This window comes from Anomaloglossus baeobatrachus, chromosome 4 (assembly GCF_048569485.1).
Source record: "Anomaloglossus baeobatrachus isolate aAnoBae1 chromosome 4, aAnoBae1.hap1, whole genome shotgun sequence".
Taxonomy (NCBI): Eukaryota; Metazoa; Chordata; class Amphibia; order Anura; family Aromobatidae; genus Anomaloglossus; species Anomaloglossus baeobatrachus.
Genome location: NC_134356.1, coordinates 492,599,283 through 492,616,436, shown reverse-complemented (window position 1 = coordinate 492,616,436; position 17,154 = coordinate 492,599,283). Strand labels below are relative to the sequence as shown.

The 17,154-nt window shown below is 45.6% G+C and overlaps 1 protein-coding gene across 2 annotated transcripts in view; it reads left to right on the top strand.

The window, feature by feature from the left end:
* Positions 1–17,154, top strand: part of SCG3 (secretogranin III) — a 94,576-nt gene that overhangs the window by 12,585 nt on the left and 64,837 nt on the right. For both annotated transcript variants that reach the window (XM_075345791.1, XM_075345790.1), the window contains exons 6-8: positions 3,597–3,758; positions 15,859–16,021; positions 16,130–16,246. In XM_075345791.1, coding sequence (XP_075201906.1) covers positions 3,597–3,758; positions 15,859–16,021; positions 16,130–16,246 — 442 coding nt within the window. The remainder of the gene's footprint in view (positions 1–3,596; positions 3,759–15,858; positions 16,022–16,129; positions 16,247–17,154) is intronic.

Sequence of the window (17,154 nt, the reverse complement as noted above, 5' to 3'; positions counted from 1 at the left end):
AACTAAGCTGAAGGGGCTATGAAACACATATACCAAATTATATACGGTAATTCTTAAATTAGCACATTTTCTATTAAAGCCACACTACATGGATTGGATGTACACTGTGTGCAGAATTATTAGGCAAATTAGTATTTTGATCACATGATAATTTTTATACATGTTGAACTACTCCAAGCTGTATAGGCTTGAGAGCCAACTACCAATTAAGTAAATCAGGTGATGTGCATCTCTATAATGAGGAGGGGTGTGGTGTAATGACATCAACACCCTATATAAGGTGTGCTTAATTATTAGGCAACTTCCTTTCCTTTGGCAAAATGTGTCAGAATAGAAATTTGACGGGCTCTGAAAAGTCCAAAATTATGAGAGGTCTTGCAGAGGGATGCAGCAGTCTAGAAATTGCCAAACTTTGTAAGCGTGATCAACGAGAACCGCGTTGGGCAAAAAAAGACGCAAAATAACTGCCCATGAATTGAGGAAAATCAAGCGTGAAGCTGCCAAGATGCCATTTGCCACCAGTTTGGCCATATTTCAGAGCTGCAACGTTACTGGAGTATCAAAAAGCACAAGGTGTGCCATACTCAGGGACATGGCGAAGGTAAGGAAGGCTGAAAAACGACCACCTTTGAACAAGAAACATAAGATAAAACGTCAAGACTGGGCCAAGAAATATCTTAAGACTGATTTTTCAAAGGTTTTATGGACTGATGAAATGAGAGTGACTCTTGATGAGCCAGATGGATGGGCCAGAGGCTGGATCAGTAAAGGGAAGAGAGCTCCACTCTGACTCAGACGCCAGCAAGGTAGAGGTGGGGTACTGGTAGGGGCTGGTATCATCAAAGATGAACTTGTGGGACCTTTTCGGGTTGAGGATGGAGTGAAGCTCAACTCCCAGACCTACTGCCAGTTTCTGGAAGACAACTTCTTCAAGCAGTGGTACAGGAAGAAGTCGGTATCGTTCAAGAAAAACATGATTTTCATACAGGACAGTGCTCCATCACATGCATCCAACTACTCCACAACATAGCTGGCCAGTAAAGGTCTAAAAGATGAAAAAATAATGACATGGCCCCCTTGTTCACCTGATCTGAACCCAATAGAGAACCTGTGGTCCCTCATAAAATGTAAGATCTACAGGGAGGGAAAACAGTACACCTCTCGGAACAGTCTCTGTGAGGCTGTGGCAAGTGAAGCGCTTCAGGCGCATCACATGCAAATCAGCCATGTGGCGGTGCGAGGGGTAGTGGAGTAGGATGTGTCATGCCGTGTCCCAGTGTGCAGGAGCATGATAAGGTCATTATGCTGTAACCTCATCACTGCTGTGGGCAATGCAAAGCCGAGGAGGTGCCGAGGACGCGACAGCCAGTGGGGAATGGTAAGCGCTCCATGGAGGAGCTGAAAACAGTGGCAGGACAATCGAACGGGCTAGGGGTGATGGAGGGGACCACTGACCCAAGCACCTTTTGTATGTGCACACATCCAGCTGAAATGCATCGCAGAACAGAGAGGATAGCGTGATCTGGGAGCCAGAGAGGGTGAGTAAACATATTTTCTGTTTTTGAGTTAGACAGATATGGAGATAGACAGAACAGAGACATCCTTGCCATCATTGGAACATACATACCGAGATGAACCCAGAAAGGTGACATATATACCAAGAAGAGCCCAGGAGGGTGACACATATATACGAGGAGGGGGACATATATACCAGGAAGAGCCCAGGAAATGGACAAATATACCAGGAAGTGCCCAGTAGGACATATATATATATATATATATATATATATATATCCAGGAGGGGGGACATATATACCAGAAAGGGGTCAAATAATGGGGGTAAACATACAAGTGCATCACAATAAATTAGAATATCATCAAAAAGATAATTTATTTCAGTAATTCAATACAAAAAGGAAATGCATATATTATATAGTCATTACAAACAGAGTGATCTATTTCATGTGCTTATTTCTGTTAATGTTGATGATTATGAAAACCCAAAAATCATTATCTCATAAAATAAGATTAATTACCACAAAACACCTTCAAATGCTTCCTAAGCGTTTGAAATGGTCCCTTAGTCTGGTTCAGTGGGCTACTCAATCATGGGGAAGACTGCTGACTTGACAGATGTCTAGAAGGCAGTCATTGACACACTCCACAAGGAGAGTAAGCCACAAAAGGTCATTGCTAAAGAAGCTGGCTATTCCCAGTGTCCTATATCCAAGCATTTTAATGGAAAGTTAAGTGTAAGGAAAAAGTGTGGTAGAAAAAGGTACACTAGCACCCGTGATAACCGCAGCCTTGATAGGATTATTAAGAAAAGGCCATTCAAAAATTTGGAAAATATTCACCAGGAGTGGACTAATGCTGGAGTCAGTGTTTCAAGAGCCACTATACAGAGACATATTCAGTACATGGGCTACAATTATTGAATTCCTTGTTTCAAACTACTCATGACCAATAGACAACGCCAGAAGCGTCTTACCTGGGCCAAAGGGGGGATATCATACACAGAGGTAGTGTGTGTATGAGAGAGAGATATTATATAGAGGGGCAGTGTGTGCTGGGATATTATACAGAGGGGCAGTGTGTGTGGGAGCATATTATTTCCTGAAGTGCATGACGTGGGGGATATTATACAGAGAGAGTGTGTGGGAGGGTATATTCTACAGAAGAGCAGTGTGTGGGGGTATATTGTAAAGATGGGCAGTTTGTGTCTGGGATATTATACAGAGGGGCAGTGTGTGTGGAGATATTATACAGAGGAACAGTGTGGGGGGGATATACAGAGGGGCAGTGTGTGGTGGCGGGGGTATTATACAGAAGGGCAGTGTGTAGGGGGATATTATACAGAGGGGCAGTGTGTAGGGCATATTATATATAAGGGCAGTGTGGAAGAGATATGAAGAAAGGCGGTGTAGGGGTGTATTATTAGTATTAACTTTCTGAGGTAAATACTTCATTTAATTGAACAACTTCAAGGGTGCAAACAGTTTCGGCCATGACTGTGTGTGTGTGTGTGTGTGTGTGTGTCTGTGTGCGCATATATATATATATATATATATATATATATATATATATATATATATTATATACACACAGCCTGCAGCCTCTATAATAAATATATATTTATATTATATAAGTAATATTTTCAGCCAGCAGATGCTGTCTAGGTGGGGTATTTTCAAGAGTGGAGGTGGGACTGTGGAACGTTTGAGGGGTGTAGATGGAGATGGGGTGGAGCCTGGGAGGAGTGTCAAAAAACCCGACATTTTTGCCAGTACGGGGCCCTGAAATTCCTGGTGGAAGTCCTGTACACAGTATATTCTACTATTGAAAAGAAAATGTCACAATGCAAAGCAAAAATCATATGATAGTCCTTGTATATTCACACTTTGGACCAATGTGTTCTTTATTACTCTTACATTGCACTGGCAGAAATGGAGATTTTTATGTTTGCGCATGAAGAATACTAAAATGAATGGCCAATTTGGCTTCACCTGCAGTTGGCAACTCTTCTGTTTAAACTGATTGCCCAGCATGATGTAATGATCTAAGTATAGTTTAATGAGCGCTTTCTTCTTTTCCAGATTACAGAAAGCCAGGCATACACACTAGAAGATGAAGTGGCCATTGTTTTACAACAAATAATTGCTAATGAGGCCAAAACTCGTGAAAAGGAGTCAGAAGGCCTTGATTATCCTGCAGTCAGAGCGGATAGCAAAGGAGAAGAGGAGCAGGAGGGGAGAATGGTAATTTCTTATTTCCCTCCCTCTTGTACACAATAAAAGCTGTTTAATGTAATGGTATGTGATAGTGGGCAGAAATTCAATTTTATGAATGTAGCAAAACAGCCCACAGATGGTAGCAGACAATGTTGACTGAGTGTAGTAAACAGACATGGCACTTAGAAGAAAACCAGTCATCCAAAAGCAAAAACTCTATTTTTTCTGATCTGGGTATGAAGTATGCAAGGATCCTGTTTTTGTAAGACTTTTTTTTTTTTTTTTTTTTTTTAATGCAGCATTTTACTGGCCCTGCAAAGTGAATGGGATTATTGAAATCTCGTGCACACGTTGTTAATATTTAGAAGCAGTTTCATATCTACGGCATGTCAATTCTTTCAATGTGTTTGCAGCGGTTTAATGAATGGGGGAAAAAACATTAAAAAACTGCAAAAACTTGGCAGAAACACTGCAAATATGCACATTTTTTGTGTGCAGCGTTTTCCCTGCCATGAGACACGCTTTTGATGCATAAATGTCTGCAGCAATACGTAACATGTGCACATACCCTTAATAAAGAAACCAGATGTATGAATAACAGACAGGTATATGCTACTTTTCCCCAATAACTCAAACTGATCTAACAAGAGCTAAAAGTGTTTATTGGCTACCTGTTGCCCCAATCTGAAATTTGGCTGATGATTGAGTAAAGCCAACACAGGATTCCCTGTTCATGTGTTTCCAAGGTTGATAATAATGATGTTACCATTGCCATGTTTTTACAGCTTAACCCTTTAGTGACGGAGCTAATTTTCACCTTAATGACCAGACCAAATTTTGCAATTCTGACCAGTGTCACTTCATGAGGTTATAACTCTGGAACGCTTCAACGGATCCCGGTGATTCTGAGATTGTTTTTTCGTCACATATTGGACTTCATGTTAGTACCAAATTTAGGACAATATTTTTTGCGTTTATTTATGAAAAAAATTGAATATTGGCAAAAATTTTGAAAATTTAGCAATTTTCAACTTTTGAATTTTTATACCGTTAAACCAGAGATTTCTGTGACACAAAATAGTTAATAAATAACATTTCCCACATGTCTACTTTACATCAGCACAATTTTGGAAACAAAATTTTTTTTTGTTAGGAAGTTAGAGGGGTTCAAAGTTTATCAGCAATTTCTCATTTTTACATCAAAATTTACAAAACCAGTTTTTTAGGGACCACATCACATTTGAAGTGACTTTGAGGGGCCTAGATGACAGAAAATACCCAAAAGTGACACCATTCTAAAAACTGCACCCCCCAAAGTACTCAAAACCACATTCAAGAAGTTTATTAACCCTTCAGGTGCTTCACATGAACAAAAGCAATGTGGAATGAAAAAAAGCAAAAATTAAATTTTACCTAAAAATGTTGCTCTAACCCAAATTTATTCACTTTTAGAAGAAATAACACAACAAAATGGACCCCAAAACTTGTTCCCCACTTTCTTATGAGCGCGCCGATACCCCACATGTGGTCAGAAACCTCTGTTTGGACAAATGGGAGAGCTCGGAACAGAAGGAGCAATATTTGAATTTTGGAAAGCAAATTTGGCTGAAATAGATTGCGGGCACCATGTTGCATTTACAGGTCCGCTAAGGTACCTAAATAGAAGAAACCCCTCACAAGTGACACCATTTTGGAAACTAGACCCCTCAAGGCTTCTATCTAGGGGTATAGTGAGCATTTTAGATCCACAGGTACTTCACAGATTTTGTTAACGTTACGTTGTCATATTGAAAATTTTAATAATTTTCTCAAAAATGTTGCTTTAGCATCAATTTTCTCACTTTTTCAAGAAGTAATTCCAAAAATTTGACCTCAAGGTTTGTTAACCACTTTTTTATGAGCGCGGCGATACCTCACTTGTGGTCTGAAACCTTTGTTTGGACAAATGGGAGGGCTTGGAACGAAAGGAGCAATATTTGAATTTTGGAAAGGAAATTTGGCTGAAAAAGATTGCAGGCACCATGTCGCATTTGGAGGTCCCCTATGGTACCTAAACAGCAGAAACCCCGCACAAGTGACCCCATTTTGGAAACTAGGCCCCTCAAGGAATTTATCTAGATGTTTGGTGAGTACCCTGAACCCCCAGGTGCTTCACAGAAGTTTATAACGTTGAGCCATGAAAAAAAAAAAATAAAATTTTACCACAAAATTGTTATTTCAACCAGGTAGCTTTTTTTTTTACAAGAGTAAAAGGAAAAAATTCAGCATAACATTTATTGTGCAATTTCTCCTGAGTTTGGCGATACCTTATATGTGGTGGAAATCAACTGTTTGGGCGCATGGCAGGGCTCGGAAGGGAAGGAGTGCCATTTGACTGCAAAATTGGCTGGAATCAATAGCGGACGCCAGGTTGCATTTGGAGAGCCCCTGAGGTGCCTAAACAGTGGCGGTCCCCCACAAGTGACTCCATTCTGGAAACAAGACACCTCAAGGCTTTTATCTAGGTGTATATTGAGCAGTTTGAATCCACGAGTACTTCACAGAATTTGATAAGCTTAGGTTGCCATATTGAAAATTTTCATTTTTTTCACAAAAATGTTGCTTTAGCATCAAATTTCTCACTTTTTCAAGAGACAACAACAAACCGTGGACCCCACAGGTTGTTATCCAATGTCTTATGAGCACAGGGATACCCCACATGGGGCCAAAAACCTCTGTTTGGATAAATGGGAGGGCTTGGAATGGAGGGAGCACCATTTGAATTCTGGAAAAGTTAAAATAAATTGCGGGCACCATGTCACATTTGCAGGGCCCCTTGGGTACCTATACATCAGAAAACCCCCACAAGTGACCCCATTTTGGAAACTGGATTTTATTCAGGAGTATAGTAAGCATTTTGAATCCACAGGTACTTCACAAAAATGTTGCTGTAGCAACAAATGTCTCACTGTTAGGCTATGTGGCCATGATCCAGCGACACGGCGTCCAGTACACAGTGCCAGCCTTCCTGCAGAGATGTGAGTGTTGTCCACGGGAGAACGCAGCTGCCCATGCCCAGGATTTGGGTTCAGGCCGCTGTGGAGCTCTATGCTACCTGCAGAGAACACTCTTGTCTCCGCAGCATAAATTGACATGCTGAGGCTCAGGAAGCTGCGCCACAGGTCAGTGTTTGCTGCGGAGAAAAGAAGCACATTGGGTACGGGATTTCTAAAAATCCTTCCACTGTGCTTCTACTGCACAATGCAGCGCTATGGACGCAGGGAAAACACTCTGCGCCCAAAACGCTGCAAATCCCGATTGTGGGCGCACAGCCTAAAATGCTACAATGGATGAATGGATAGATGTCAAACATATATAACGTCCCACCCCCCTGCATATTCTAAGCTGGCGCCCTTTAGTGCCTTTCATGTTGCAGTAAAGGGTGCCTAGCCTTGTATTTAGCCCCCCAAAAAATTAATAATTAAAATAAACGACGTGGGGTCCCCCCTATTTTTGATAGCCAGCTAGGGTAAAGCAGACAGCTGTAGCCTGCAAACCACAGCTGACAGCTTCACCTTGGCTGGTGATCAATTTGGAGGCCTCCCCAGGCGTTTTTTTAAAAAAAAAAAAAAAACGTGGGGTCCCCCCAAATTTGATCACCAGCCAAGGTGAAGCGGACAGCTGGGGTCTGGTATTCTCAGGGTGGGAAGAGCCATGGTTATTGGACTCTTCCCAGCCTAAAAATAGCAGGCCGCAGCCGCCCCAGAAGTGGCGCATCCATTAGATGCGCCAATCCTGGCGCTTCGCCCCAGCTCATCCCGCGCCCTGGTGCGGTGGCAGACGGGGTAATATATGGGGTTGATACCAGCTGTAATGTCACCTGGCATCAAGCCCTGGGGTTAGTGATGTCACGGCATCTGAACAGATACCCGACATTACTAACCCAGTCAAGTAATAGACAAAAAAAAAAGACAAAAAAAATTTATTTGAAAAAAAAACTCCCCGAAACATTCCTCTTTTACCAATTTATTGAAAATAAAGAAATTCCGGTCGCTGTAATCCATTTTGGAGGTCCCTCGGCGACTCTGGACCTTCTAGAATATGGGGGGCACGTTCAGGGAACGTATCCCCCATTTTCTGGAAGAGCAAGGTCTCCATGAGCAGTGTGGGTGCAGTAATCTGAGAATACTGCACTCACACTGCCCCGGTCCAACCTAGGGCAGAGTGACCTGCAGTAACCTCATTCCAGAATATGAGGGGCACGCTCACAGAACGTACCCCCCATTTTCTGGAACAGCAGTCTCTCCATGTGAGGAGTGTGACTGCAGATTACCGCACTCACCCTCCCCCGGTCCACAGTGGAGCCTGTGCAGCAGCGACGTCAGGGTCCCTGCTTGCAGGGATCCAGCTGACAGCCGCTGTCTGCGCATGCGCCGCCAGCATTGAAGAAGAAGAAGGAGGCGGCGATCGCGGGCCCGGAGCACCAGCAGACAGGTAACGTATGACCGGGGGCTGGGGGGGGGGGGTGACGGGGGGTGACCTAGCGGGACCTGGGGACACCTTTCTGTCGCATGTGACGTGTCACATGCGGCAGAAAGAGCAGAATGAATGCGGCCGCGCGGCGCCGCCATCTTCCACGCTACGGAGGGGGGAGGGGGGAGGCGGCTCTGGAGACCGGAGGGGGCTCCGGGGACCAGAGATCTCCGGTTTACCGGAGGAGGGGTCAGGGGGAGGACATTTCCCTCCGATCTGAAATGTTTGATCATTTCAGATCGGAGGGAAATGACTGCAGAGCCGGCGGCGGCTGCAGTTTTCTGTGCGCTTCGGCGCCATTTTGGATGTCCGGTGGGGGTAGGGGTGGGGGTGGGGGGACTCTCCGGTACCGGGGGCTTTGGGGGCACTAGGGGTTTAGATTTCTTTATCATCTGACATGTTTGATCATGTCAGATGAAAAAGAAATCAGTTTTACCGGCCATTTCTTTTTTTTTCATGTGTTCGTCGGTATACAGTGTATACCGCCGATTACATGATCGGGGTCCAAAAAAAACACCCCGATTCATAATCTGGGGGGTCTCAGCTACCCCCGGTAGCTGAAACCCCCGAGATTTTCGGTCGCTGGGGGGCGCTACAGGGTTTTTTCGGGCCGCCGCTTTAAAGCGGCGGAACAGAATAAGTACCCTGTTTTGCCGCCGCTTTAAGTCGTACGGCCGTCGTTATGAGGTTAAGGCCCGTTTCACACGTCAGTGAAAAACAGTGACGTTTTTCACTGGCGTGTAAAACACGCACATGTCCCTGCGTGTGTCGTGAATCACGGCACACGTGGGTTGTCTAAGTGCAATCCGGGCTCCGTTCTCCGTGGCCCGTGATTGCACTTAGAGATTAACTCACCTGTGCGCGCTCCCGCTCTCCATGGTGCTGATCGCTCCCGCGGTGCAGCATCCGGCCGGCGGTGACCCCCGCAGCAGCTGCTTCCGGGTCGGCTGTGTCGTGCATAATGAATATGCGCAACAGTAATGAGCCGGCTCAGAAGCAGCTGGCAGAACGGGCTGCAGAGAGCGTCGCTGGACCCGGGTGAGTAAAAATGATTTTTATTTTAGAAGCACGTTTTTTTCTGGCACGTGTCTCACGGATCACACCACTGCGTGGTCCGTGGGACATCAGTGATGCCAGAAAAAATGGACATGTCTCCGTGCGGCAATCACGGACACACGCGGGTACGCCGCAAGGAGACACGTGCAGTGAAAAATCATTGATGTGTGAGCAGACCCATTCATTATAATGGGTCTGCGTATGTCAGTGATTCTGGTACGTTTAAAAAAAAAGCACAAACGTACCAGAATCACTGACATGTGAAAGGGGCCTTAGATGTGGCCTAACATATTGGAAAAATAACAGTCATTTTAGTTTTCAAGCACATTTTTGACCTATAAGTCAATGTAAAGGCTGCTTTACACGTTACAATCTCATATGCGATCTCGTATGCGATCGCACACGCCCCCATCGTTTGTGCGGCTCGTGCAATTTGTTGCCTGTGTTGCACAAACGAGTAAACCCCCATCACATGTACTTACCTTCCAAACGACCTCGCTGTGGGCGGTGAACATCCACTTCCTGAAGGGGGAGGGACGTTCAGCGTCACAGCGACGTCACACAGCGGCCGGCCAATAGAAGCGGAGGGGCGGAGATGAGCAGGACGGAACATCCCGCCCACCTTCTTCCTTCCGCATTGCAGGAGGGACGCAGGTAAGCTGTGTTCATCATTCCCGGGGTGTCACACGGAGTGATGTGTGCTGCCCCGGGTACGATGAACAACCTGACGTTCAATTTTTAAAAAATGAACGTGTATGCGACCAACGTTTTAATGCACAATCAGGGTCGCAAGTAGGTGTCACACACTACGGTATAAGTAACGATGCCGGATGTGAGTCACTAACGACGTGAACCCGCCGACATCTCGTTAGATATATCGTAGCGCGTAAAGTCCGCTTTAGTGATCAATCCTGATTTAGGCTCTGCTCTCTTCTGCAATAATTATTTCTGTTGTTCTGCTCCTTTGTAGCTCCCTTCTGCCATGTTTTATGGATACATTCTAAGGCGGGTTTTGCACACTACGACATCGCAGGTGCGATGTCGGTGGGGTCAAATTGAAAGTGACGCACATCCGGCATCGCATGCGACATCGTAGTGTGTAAAGCCTAGATGATACGATTAACGAGCGCAAAATCGTCGTAATTGTATCATCGGTGCAGCGTCGGCGTAATCCATAATTACGCTGACGCGACGGTCCGATGTTGTTCCTCGCTCCTGCGGTAGCACACATCGCTGTGTGTGAAGTCGCAGGAGTGAGGAACATCTCCTACCGGCGTCACCGCGGCTTCCGTAGGATATGCGGAAGGAAGGAGGTGGGCGGGATGTTTACATCCCACTCATCTCCGCCCCTCCGCCGCTATTGGCCGCCTGCCGTCTGACGTCGCTATGACGCCGCACGACCCGCCCCCTTAGGAAGGAGGCGGGTCGCCGGCCAGAGCGACGGTCGCAGGGCAGGTGAGTGCATGTGAAGCTGGCGTAGCGATAATGTTCGCTACGCCAGCTATCACACGATATCGTACCTGCGACGGGGGCGGGGTCTATCGCGTTCGACATCGCAGCATCGGCTTGCGATGTCGCAACGTGAAAAGCCGCCCTAATAGTCTATTAGGCTTCTACTTGCATCCCATGGAAATAATCTGTTAGGAATCTTGGTTTGGCATTCCATCAATTTGGACAGCAAAAATAGCTCAGTATGCAAAATCATGGTCAAGTTTCGTTAGACCCTGTCATGTCTTCCGTATTAAACAAAAGTCATGTCCCAAAGATTAATATGTTTTCTTTCATTAGAAAAATATACTACTGAAGAGTACCTTTAAAAGGGTTTTTCACTACTAATGTGACTCCCTTTCATTTGTCCTAAGTATTCCGAACTAACACTTTCCTAATATACTTCTGCTACCTACCCTGCTTCTGTAAGCTGATCTCTCTACAGTTCCTACATTCATATGTTGATGTTTTAGCTTTGATCTTTCCAGTCTGGAGACCGGCATTAGACAGACTAAGCAGGGCAAATCACTGGTTTGGGCAGGGCTGCCTATCTGTGAGTGACAGCAGTCTGGGCAAGCATGCCCAGATCACACTTTACTCTCTTGTCAGTCTGCTTTAAGCCTGCTTTACACGTTGCAATTAGTTGTACAATCGCATTTGCGATGTGACACGCCCAGGTTGCATACGGGATCTTATGAGATCACACGTAGGTCGTTCATTTGCTGTCACACGTGCGTTAGTAGTCTATGTTAAATTGATCAATTTTGTGTGCGATCCTTTAGATCATGTGTTCTGTGACGTATGCATTGGGCACCTTTTTTTTTTTTTTTTTTTTTTTTTTTTTTTTTATTTATTGACTTGACAAGCGTGTGTAATGTGTAGGGATGCGTTTTTACTATGTCATCTGCCATTCAGCTCTGCTACATGGCCGCTAACAGCAGACACAGACAGCCATGTAGCAGAGGTGAATGGCAGATGACAGCAGACAGACAGAGCCGCACTGTCAGAATGAACTCGGGTGAACTTCACCCGACTTCATGGCCATGCTGCGGCTCTGTCTGTGTCGCGTCCTGATTAGCGGTCACCTGTGAAGGGCTCACCGGTGACCACTAATCCCCCGAGTGACTGAAGTTAGCAGCCCTCTCTCATACTCCCCGATCCCCGGCACTGCACGGCGTTCACACTGCTCCGGCGGCTTTTACTGTTTTGAAAAAGCCGGCCGCCCATTAAACAATCTCGTATTCCCTGCTTTCCCCGCCCACCGGCGCCTATGATTGGTTACAAATAAGAAAGCCGCGGAGACACCATCACGTGTTTCTCAACGCTGGCAGGAAACTAGCCAGGTCTTTCACCGGGAAGGAACAACCACGGGAAGGGCAGTCTCCAGTCAAGGAGACCACCTATACCAAACATGGTATCCATCCACAGACAGCCGTTTCGGGGTATTTGCCCCTCATCAGTGTGGAGTAGGAATCTGGCTAGTGGGGGCAATGCCTAGTAAAAGACTACTTAAGCAAGCATTGTTGACCTTAGGGAGATCAACATATCCACCGCGGAGACACCATCACGTGTTTCTCAACGCAGTGATTCTAGAGCATTGCCCCCTGGGAAGTATGCAAATAATAATAATAATGTTTGGTATAGGTGGTCTCCTTGACTGGAGACTGCCCTTCCCGTGGTTGTTCCTTCCCGGTGAAAGACCTGGCTAGTTTCCTGCCAGCGTTGAGAAACACGTGATGGTGTCTCCGCGGCTTTCTTATTTGCATACTTCCCAGGGGGCAATGCTCTAGAATCACTGCGTTGAGAAACACGTGATGGTGTCTCCGCGGTGGATATGTTGATCTCCCTAAGGTCAACAATGCTTGCTTAAGTAGTCTTTTACTAGGCATTGCCCCCACTAGCCAGATTCCTACTCCACAATTATGAGGGGCAAATACCCCGAAACGGCTGTCTGTGGATGGATACCATGTTTGGTATAGGTGGTCTCCTTGACTGGAGACTGCCCTTCCCGTGGTTGTTCCTTCCCGGTGAAAGACCTGGCTAGTTTCCTGCCAGCGTTGAGAAACACGTGATGGTGTCTCCGCGGCTTTCTTATTTGCATACTTCCCAGGGGGCAATGCTCTAGAATCACTGCGTTGAGAAACACGTGATGGTGTCTCCGCGGTGGATATGTTGATCTCCCTAAGGTCAACAATGCTTGCTTAAGTATGATTGGTTACCGTGAGACACGCCCCCACGCTGAGTGACAGGTGTCACACTGCACCCAATCACAGCAGCCGGTGGGCGTGTCTATACTGTGTAGTGAAATAAATAATTAAATAATTAAAAAAAACGGCGTGCGGTCCCCCCCCAATTTTAAAACCAGCCAGATAAAACCATACGGCTGAAGGCTGGTATTCTCAGGATGGGGAGCTCCACGTTATGGGGAGCCCCCCAGCCTAACAATATCAGCCAACAGCCGCCCAGAATTGCCGCATACATTAGATGCGACAGTTCTGGGACTGTACCCGGCTCTTCCCAATTTGCCCTGGTGCGTTGGCAAATCGGGGTAATAAGGAGTTATTGGCAGCCCATAGCTGCCAATAAGTCCTAGATTAATCATGTCAGGCGTCTATGAGACACCTTCCATGATTAATCTGTAAATTACAGTAAATAAACACACACACCCGAAAAAATCCTTTATTAGAAATAAAAAACACAAACATACCCTGGTTAACCACTTTAATCAGCCCCAAAAAGCCCTCCATGTCCGGCGTAATCCAGGATGGTCCAGCGTCGCATCCAGCGCTGCTGCATGGAGGTGACCAGAGCTGCAGAATACACCGCCGCTCCTGTCAGCTCCACGCAGCTAATGAAGGGAATAGCGCGATCAGCTGAGCTGTCACTGAGGTTACCCGCGGCCACCGCTGGATCCAGTGACAGCGGGTAACCTCACTGACAGCTCAGCTGATCGCACGGCTGTCTTCATTAGCTGCGTGGAGGTGACCGGAGCGGCGGTGTATTCTGCAGCTCCGGTCACCTCCATGCAGCACAGCAGGAAGCGACGCTGGAGCATCCTGGATTCCGCCGGACATGGAGGGCTTTTTGGGGCTGATTAAAGTGGTTAACCAGGGTATATGTTTGTGTTTTTTATTTCTAATAAATGATTTTTTCGGGTGTGTGTGTTTATTTACTGTAATTTACAGATTAATCATGGAAGGTGTCTCATAGACGCCTAACATGATTAATCTAGGTCTTATTGGCAGCTATGGGCTGCCAATAACTCCTTATTACCTCGATTTGCCAACGCACCAGGGCAAATCGGGAAGAGCCGGGTACAGTCCCAGAACTGTTGCATCTAATGTATGCGGCAATTCTGGGCGGCTGCTGGCTGATATTGTTAGGCTGGGGGGCTCCCCATAACGTGGAGCTCCCCATCCTGAGAATACCAGCCTTCAGCCGTATGGCTTTATCCGGCTGGTTTTAAAATTCGGGGGGACCGCACGCCGTTTTTTTTTTTAATTATTTAATTATTTATTTCACTACACAGTATAGACACGCCCACCGGCTGCTGTGATTGGGTGCAGTGTGACACCTGTCACTCAGCGTGGGGGCGTGTCTCACTGTAACCAATCATACTCGCCGGTGGGCGGGGAAAGCAGGGAATACGAGATTGTTTAATGGGTGGCCGGCTTTTTCAAAACAGTAAAAGCCGCCGGAGCAGTGTGAACGCCGTGCAGCGCCGGGGATCGGTGAGTATATGAGAGAGGGGGATAGACTGACATGGACAGAGAGTGAGGGACAGAGATAGTGACCGACTGACAGAGATTAGTGAATGACAGACATTGTGAGGCGCTTCAGAACGCAGCTTTTCAGCTGCGCTCTGAAGCGGACCTTTTTTAAGCTGCGGTGCAGAGCGCAAACCTGCGCACATAGCCTCAGACACCAAAATCGTATGAGGGATGTCACACGTTACAATTGACTAGGTTCGTGCAACAAAACGCTCAATTCTAGACAAAGATACGATGTGTTTGCGATCAACGGTTTTGCGTTCAATCCTGATCGCACATAGATGTCACACACAGATACCTCACAAACGATGCCGGATGTGCGTCACTTACAACTTGACCCCAACATGACAGCACTTGTCACATGAAAGCACTGCACTCTAAAGCAGGCTGATAAGAGAGTGAAGAGTAATCTGGGCAAGCGTGCCCAGACTGCTGTCACTCACAGAAAGGCAACCCCATCCCCAAAAGTGATGTGCTCTGCTCAATTGGTTCAATTACAGTCTCCTGACCATCAGGATCAAAGCTAAAACATCAACATAGGAATATACACGCTGCAGAGAAATGAGTATAAAGGAGCAGGGTAGGTTGCAGAAGTATTGGGACACTGTTAGTTAGGAAGAGTTAGGATAAATGAAAGGGGTCACATTAGTAGGGGAAAATCTCAAAGTTTTAGGTCCCAAAAGCCATTATTACAAATGCCAATATTACTGTCTGACAAATGAATCAAACTGATACAAGAATAGTCATGGGATTGTATACGTATAAAATAGGAAACCAATCACTTCAGTAGTATTCATATTTCATGTATAGATACCATATGCCATTCCAGCTGTTCTAATAGTCCTAAAGAGGAACTGGAAACTCATCACCAGCTGGAGCCCAAGGTGCTTCATTTGATACTTATTCATGCATTAACTACTTATAAATGCACAGTTGGCATATCTTATCCAACCAGCCTGGGGTTATCACAAGGGGTTTGCACCAAGTATGTAGAAAGTGCTGTACTCCGCTTTCTCCACCACTCCCAAAGAGATTGCATAGTGCTGAGTTGTACATGTTCAACCTTGACTCCATTTAGCCAAAGCTCGGTAGAGTCTCATTCTCAGGACTGGTCCCAACAGTCGGACCCGCAGCAATCAATATGTTATCCAAAAGCCTATAGGTACAGTATAACTTATAAACGTGACTCAAACTCTTTAAACATACTACCAAAAATAAAAACATATATTAAATAGATAGTGAGCACACATTTGATACATATTTTTCAGTCTTTACCAATACATTGCATAACTGTATTACAGAAGCCTCAAGATAAAGAATCATCTGATGGAAACAACATTGGAGAGAATGACTGGACCCCGGCAGCCATGTTGGAGAGGAGGAATGATATGCCTCTGGAAGATAATTTTGAAGATCTTCAGTATTTCCCAAATTTCTACAGGCTTATAAAAAGTTTAAATTCAGGTACAAAAACTGTCATTTCTCATTATCATAAGGAGCAATGGATTGCTTTAAGTTTCATTTTTTTAGGTGCATATTTCATATATACTCTTCTTTTTTATCATGTCGTAGAAAATGATGCCAAAGAGAAGGAAACATTGATAACTATTATGAAAACACTTATTGATTTTGTAAAAATGATGGTAAAATATGGGACAATTACGCCAGACGAAGGAGTCAGCTACTTGGGTAAGCATTACGTTTCATTTTTTTATATCTTTTCATGTCTCTATCCAGATAGAACAAAACACTGCAGCTCACTTGTCAGCTTTGCTATGTAAACTAGGATGAGTAAAGGTATGCATACAGCAGAAATTTTAAACTATGAAAAAGACGTTTTATACCACTTTCTGCTGACTATCAGCATTGTGGAATGCTCATGCTGTGGGCTATTGTGACCACGTACACTCCCGCGGTGTTGAAGAAGGCAGAGGATATAAGCGCACATGCACTGCACCAGCACAAGCATTCAAAAAGTCAGAAGAAGGAGGACGGTGTCATCAATAAAATGTTAATCGGAGATAGTGGTATGCACATGCACTGACTCCGAAGCTGTTTTATTGAAGAGTTTCTGCAATACTTCAATATTCTTCTCCCATGCACCTTTCATAACTATAATGGCGGCAATGGAGGGGACAAATTTACCTAACGGCCAACCAAGCACACAGGGGAGGAATATTTACACAAGACCCGACCTACATAGTACCGCCCTGATGCTCAAGCCACTGTGTTGCCAATAGTGCCTGTGAGGTGCGCTATGTGCCCTGCTCATCCCCTCCGCATGACCACTGGGCTCCGTGACCTCTGATGTCTGGTGATGTCACATCAACTTCCTGTTGACCTGACATCACTACTGCTGGCCCCAGTCTTCCTGAGTTATTGGATTGTAGGCAGCATTTCACTGCTCAGCACAGCCTAGCATCAATCCTGCTTGTGGTGCTCTGTAGTGAAGGAGGAAGCGGGGAGATGCTGGGCTGTGACACTGGGCTGTGCTGAACGGTGAAATGCCGCCAACAGCCCGGTCACTCAGGAAGACTTGGGCCGGCAGCGATAATGTCAAGTCAACAGGAAGTTGACGTGACATCACTGGACATCAG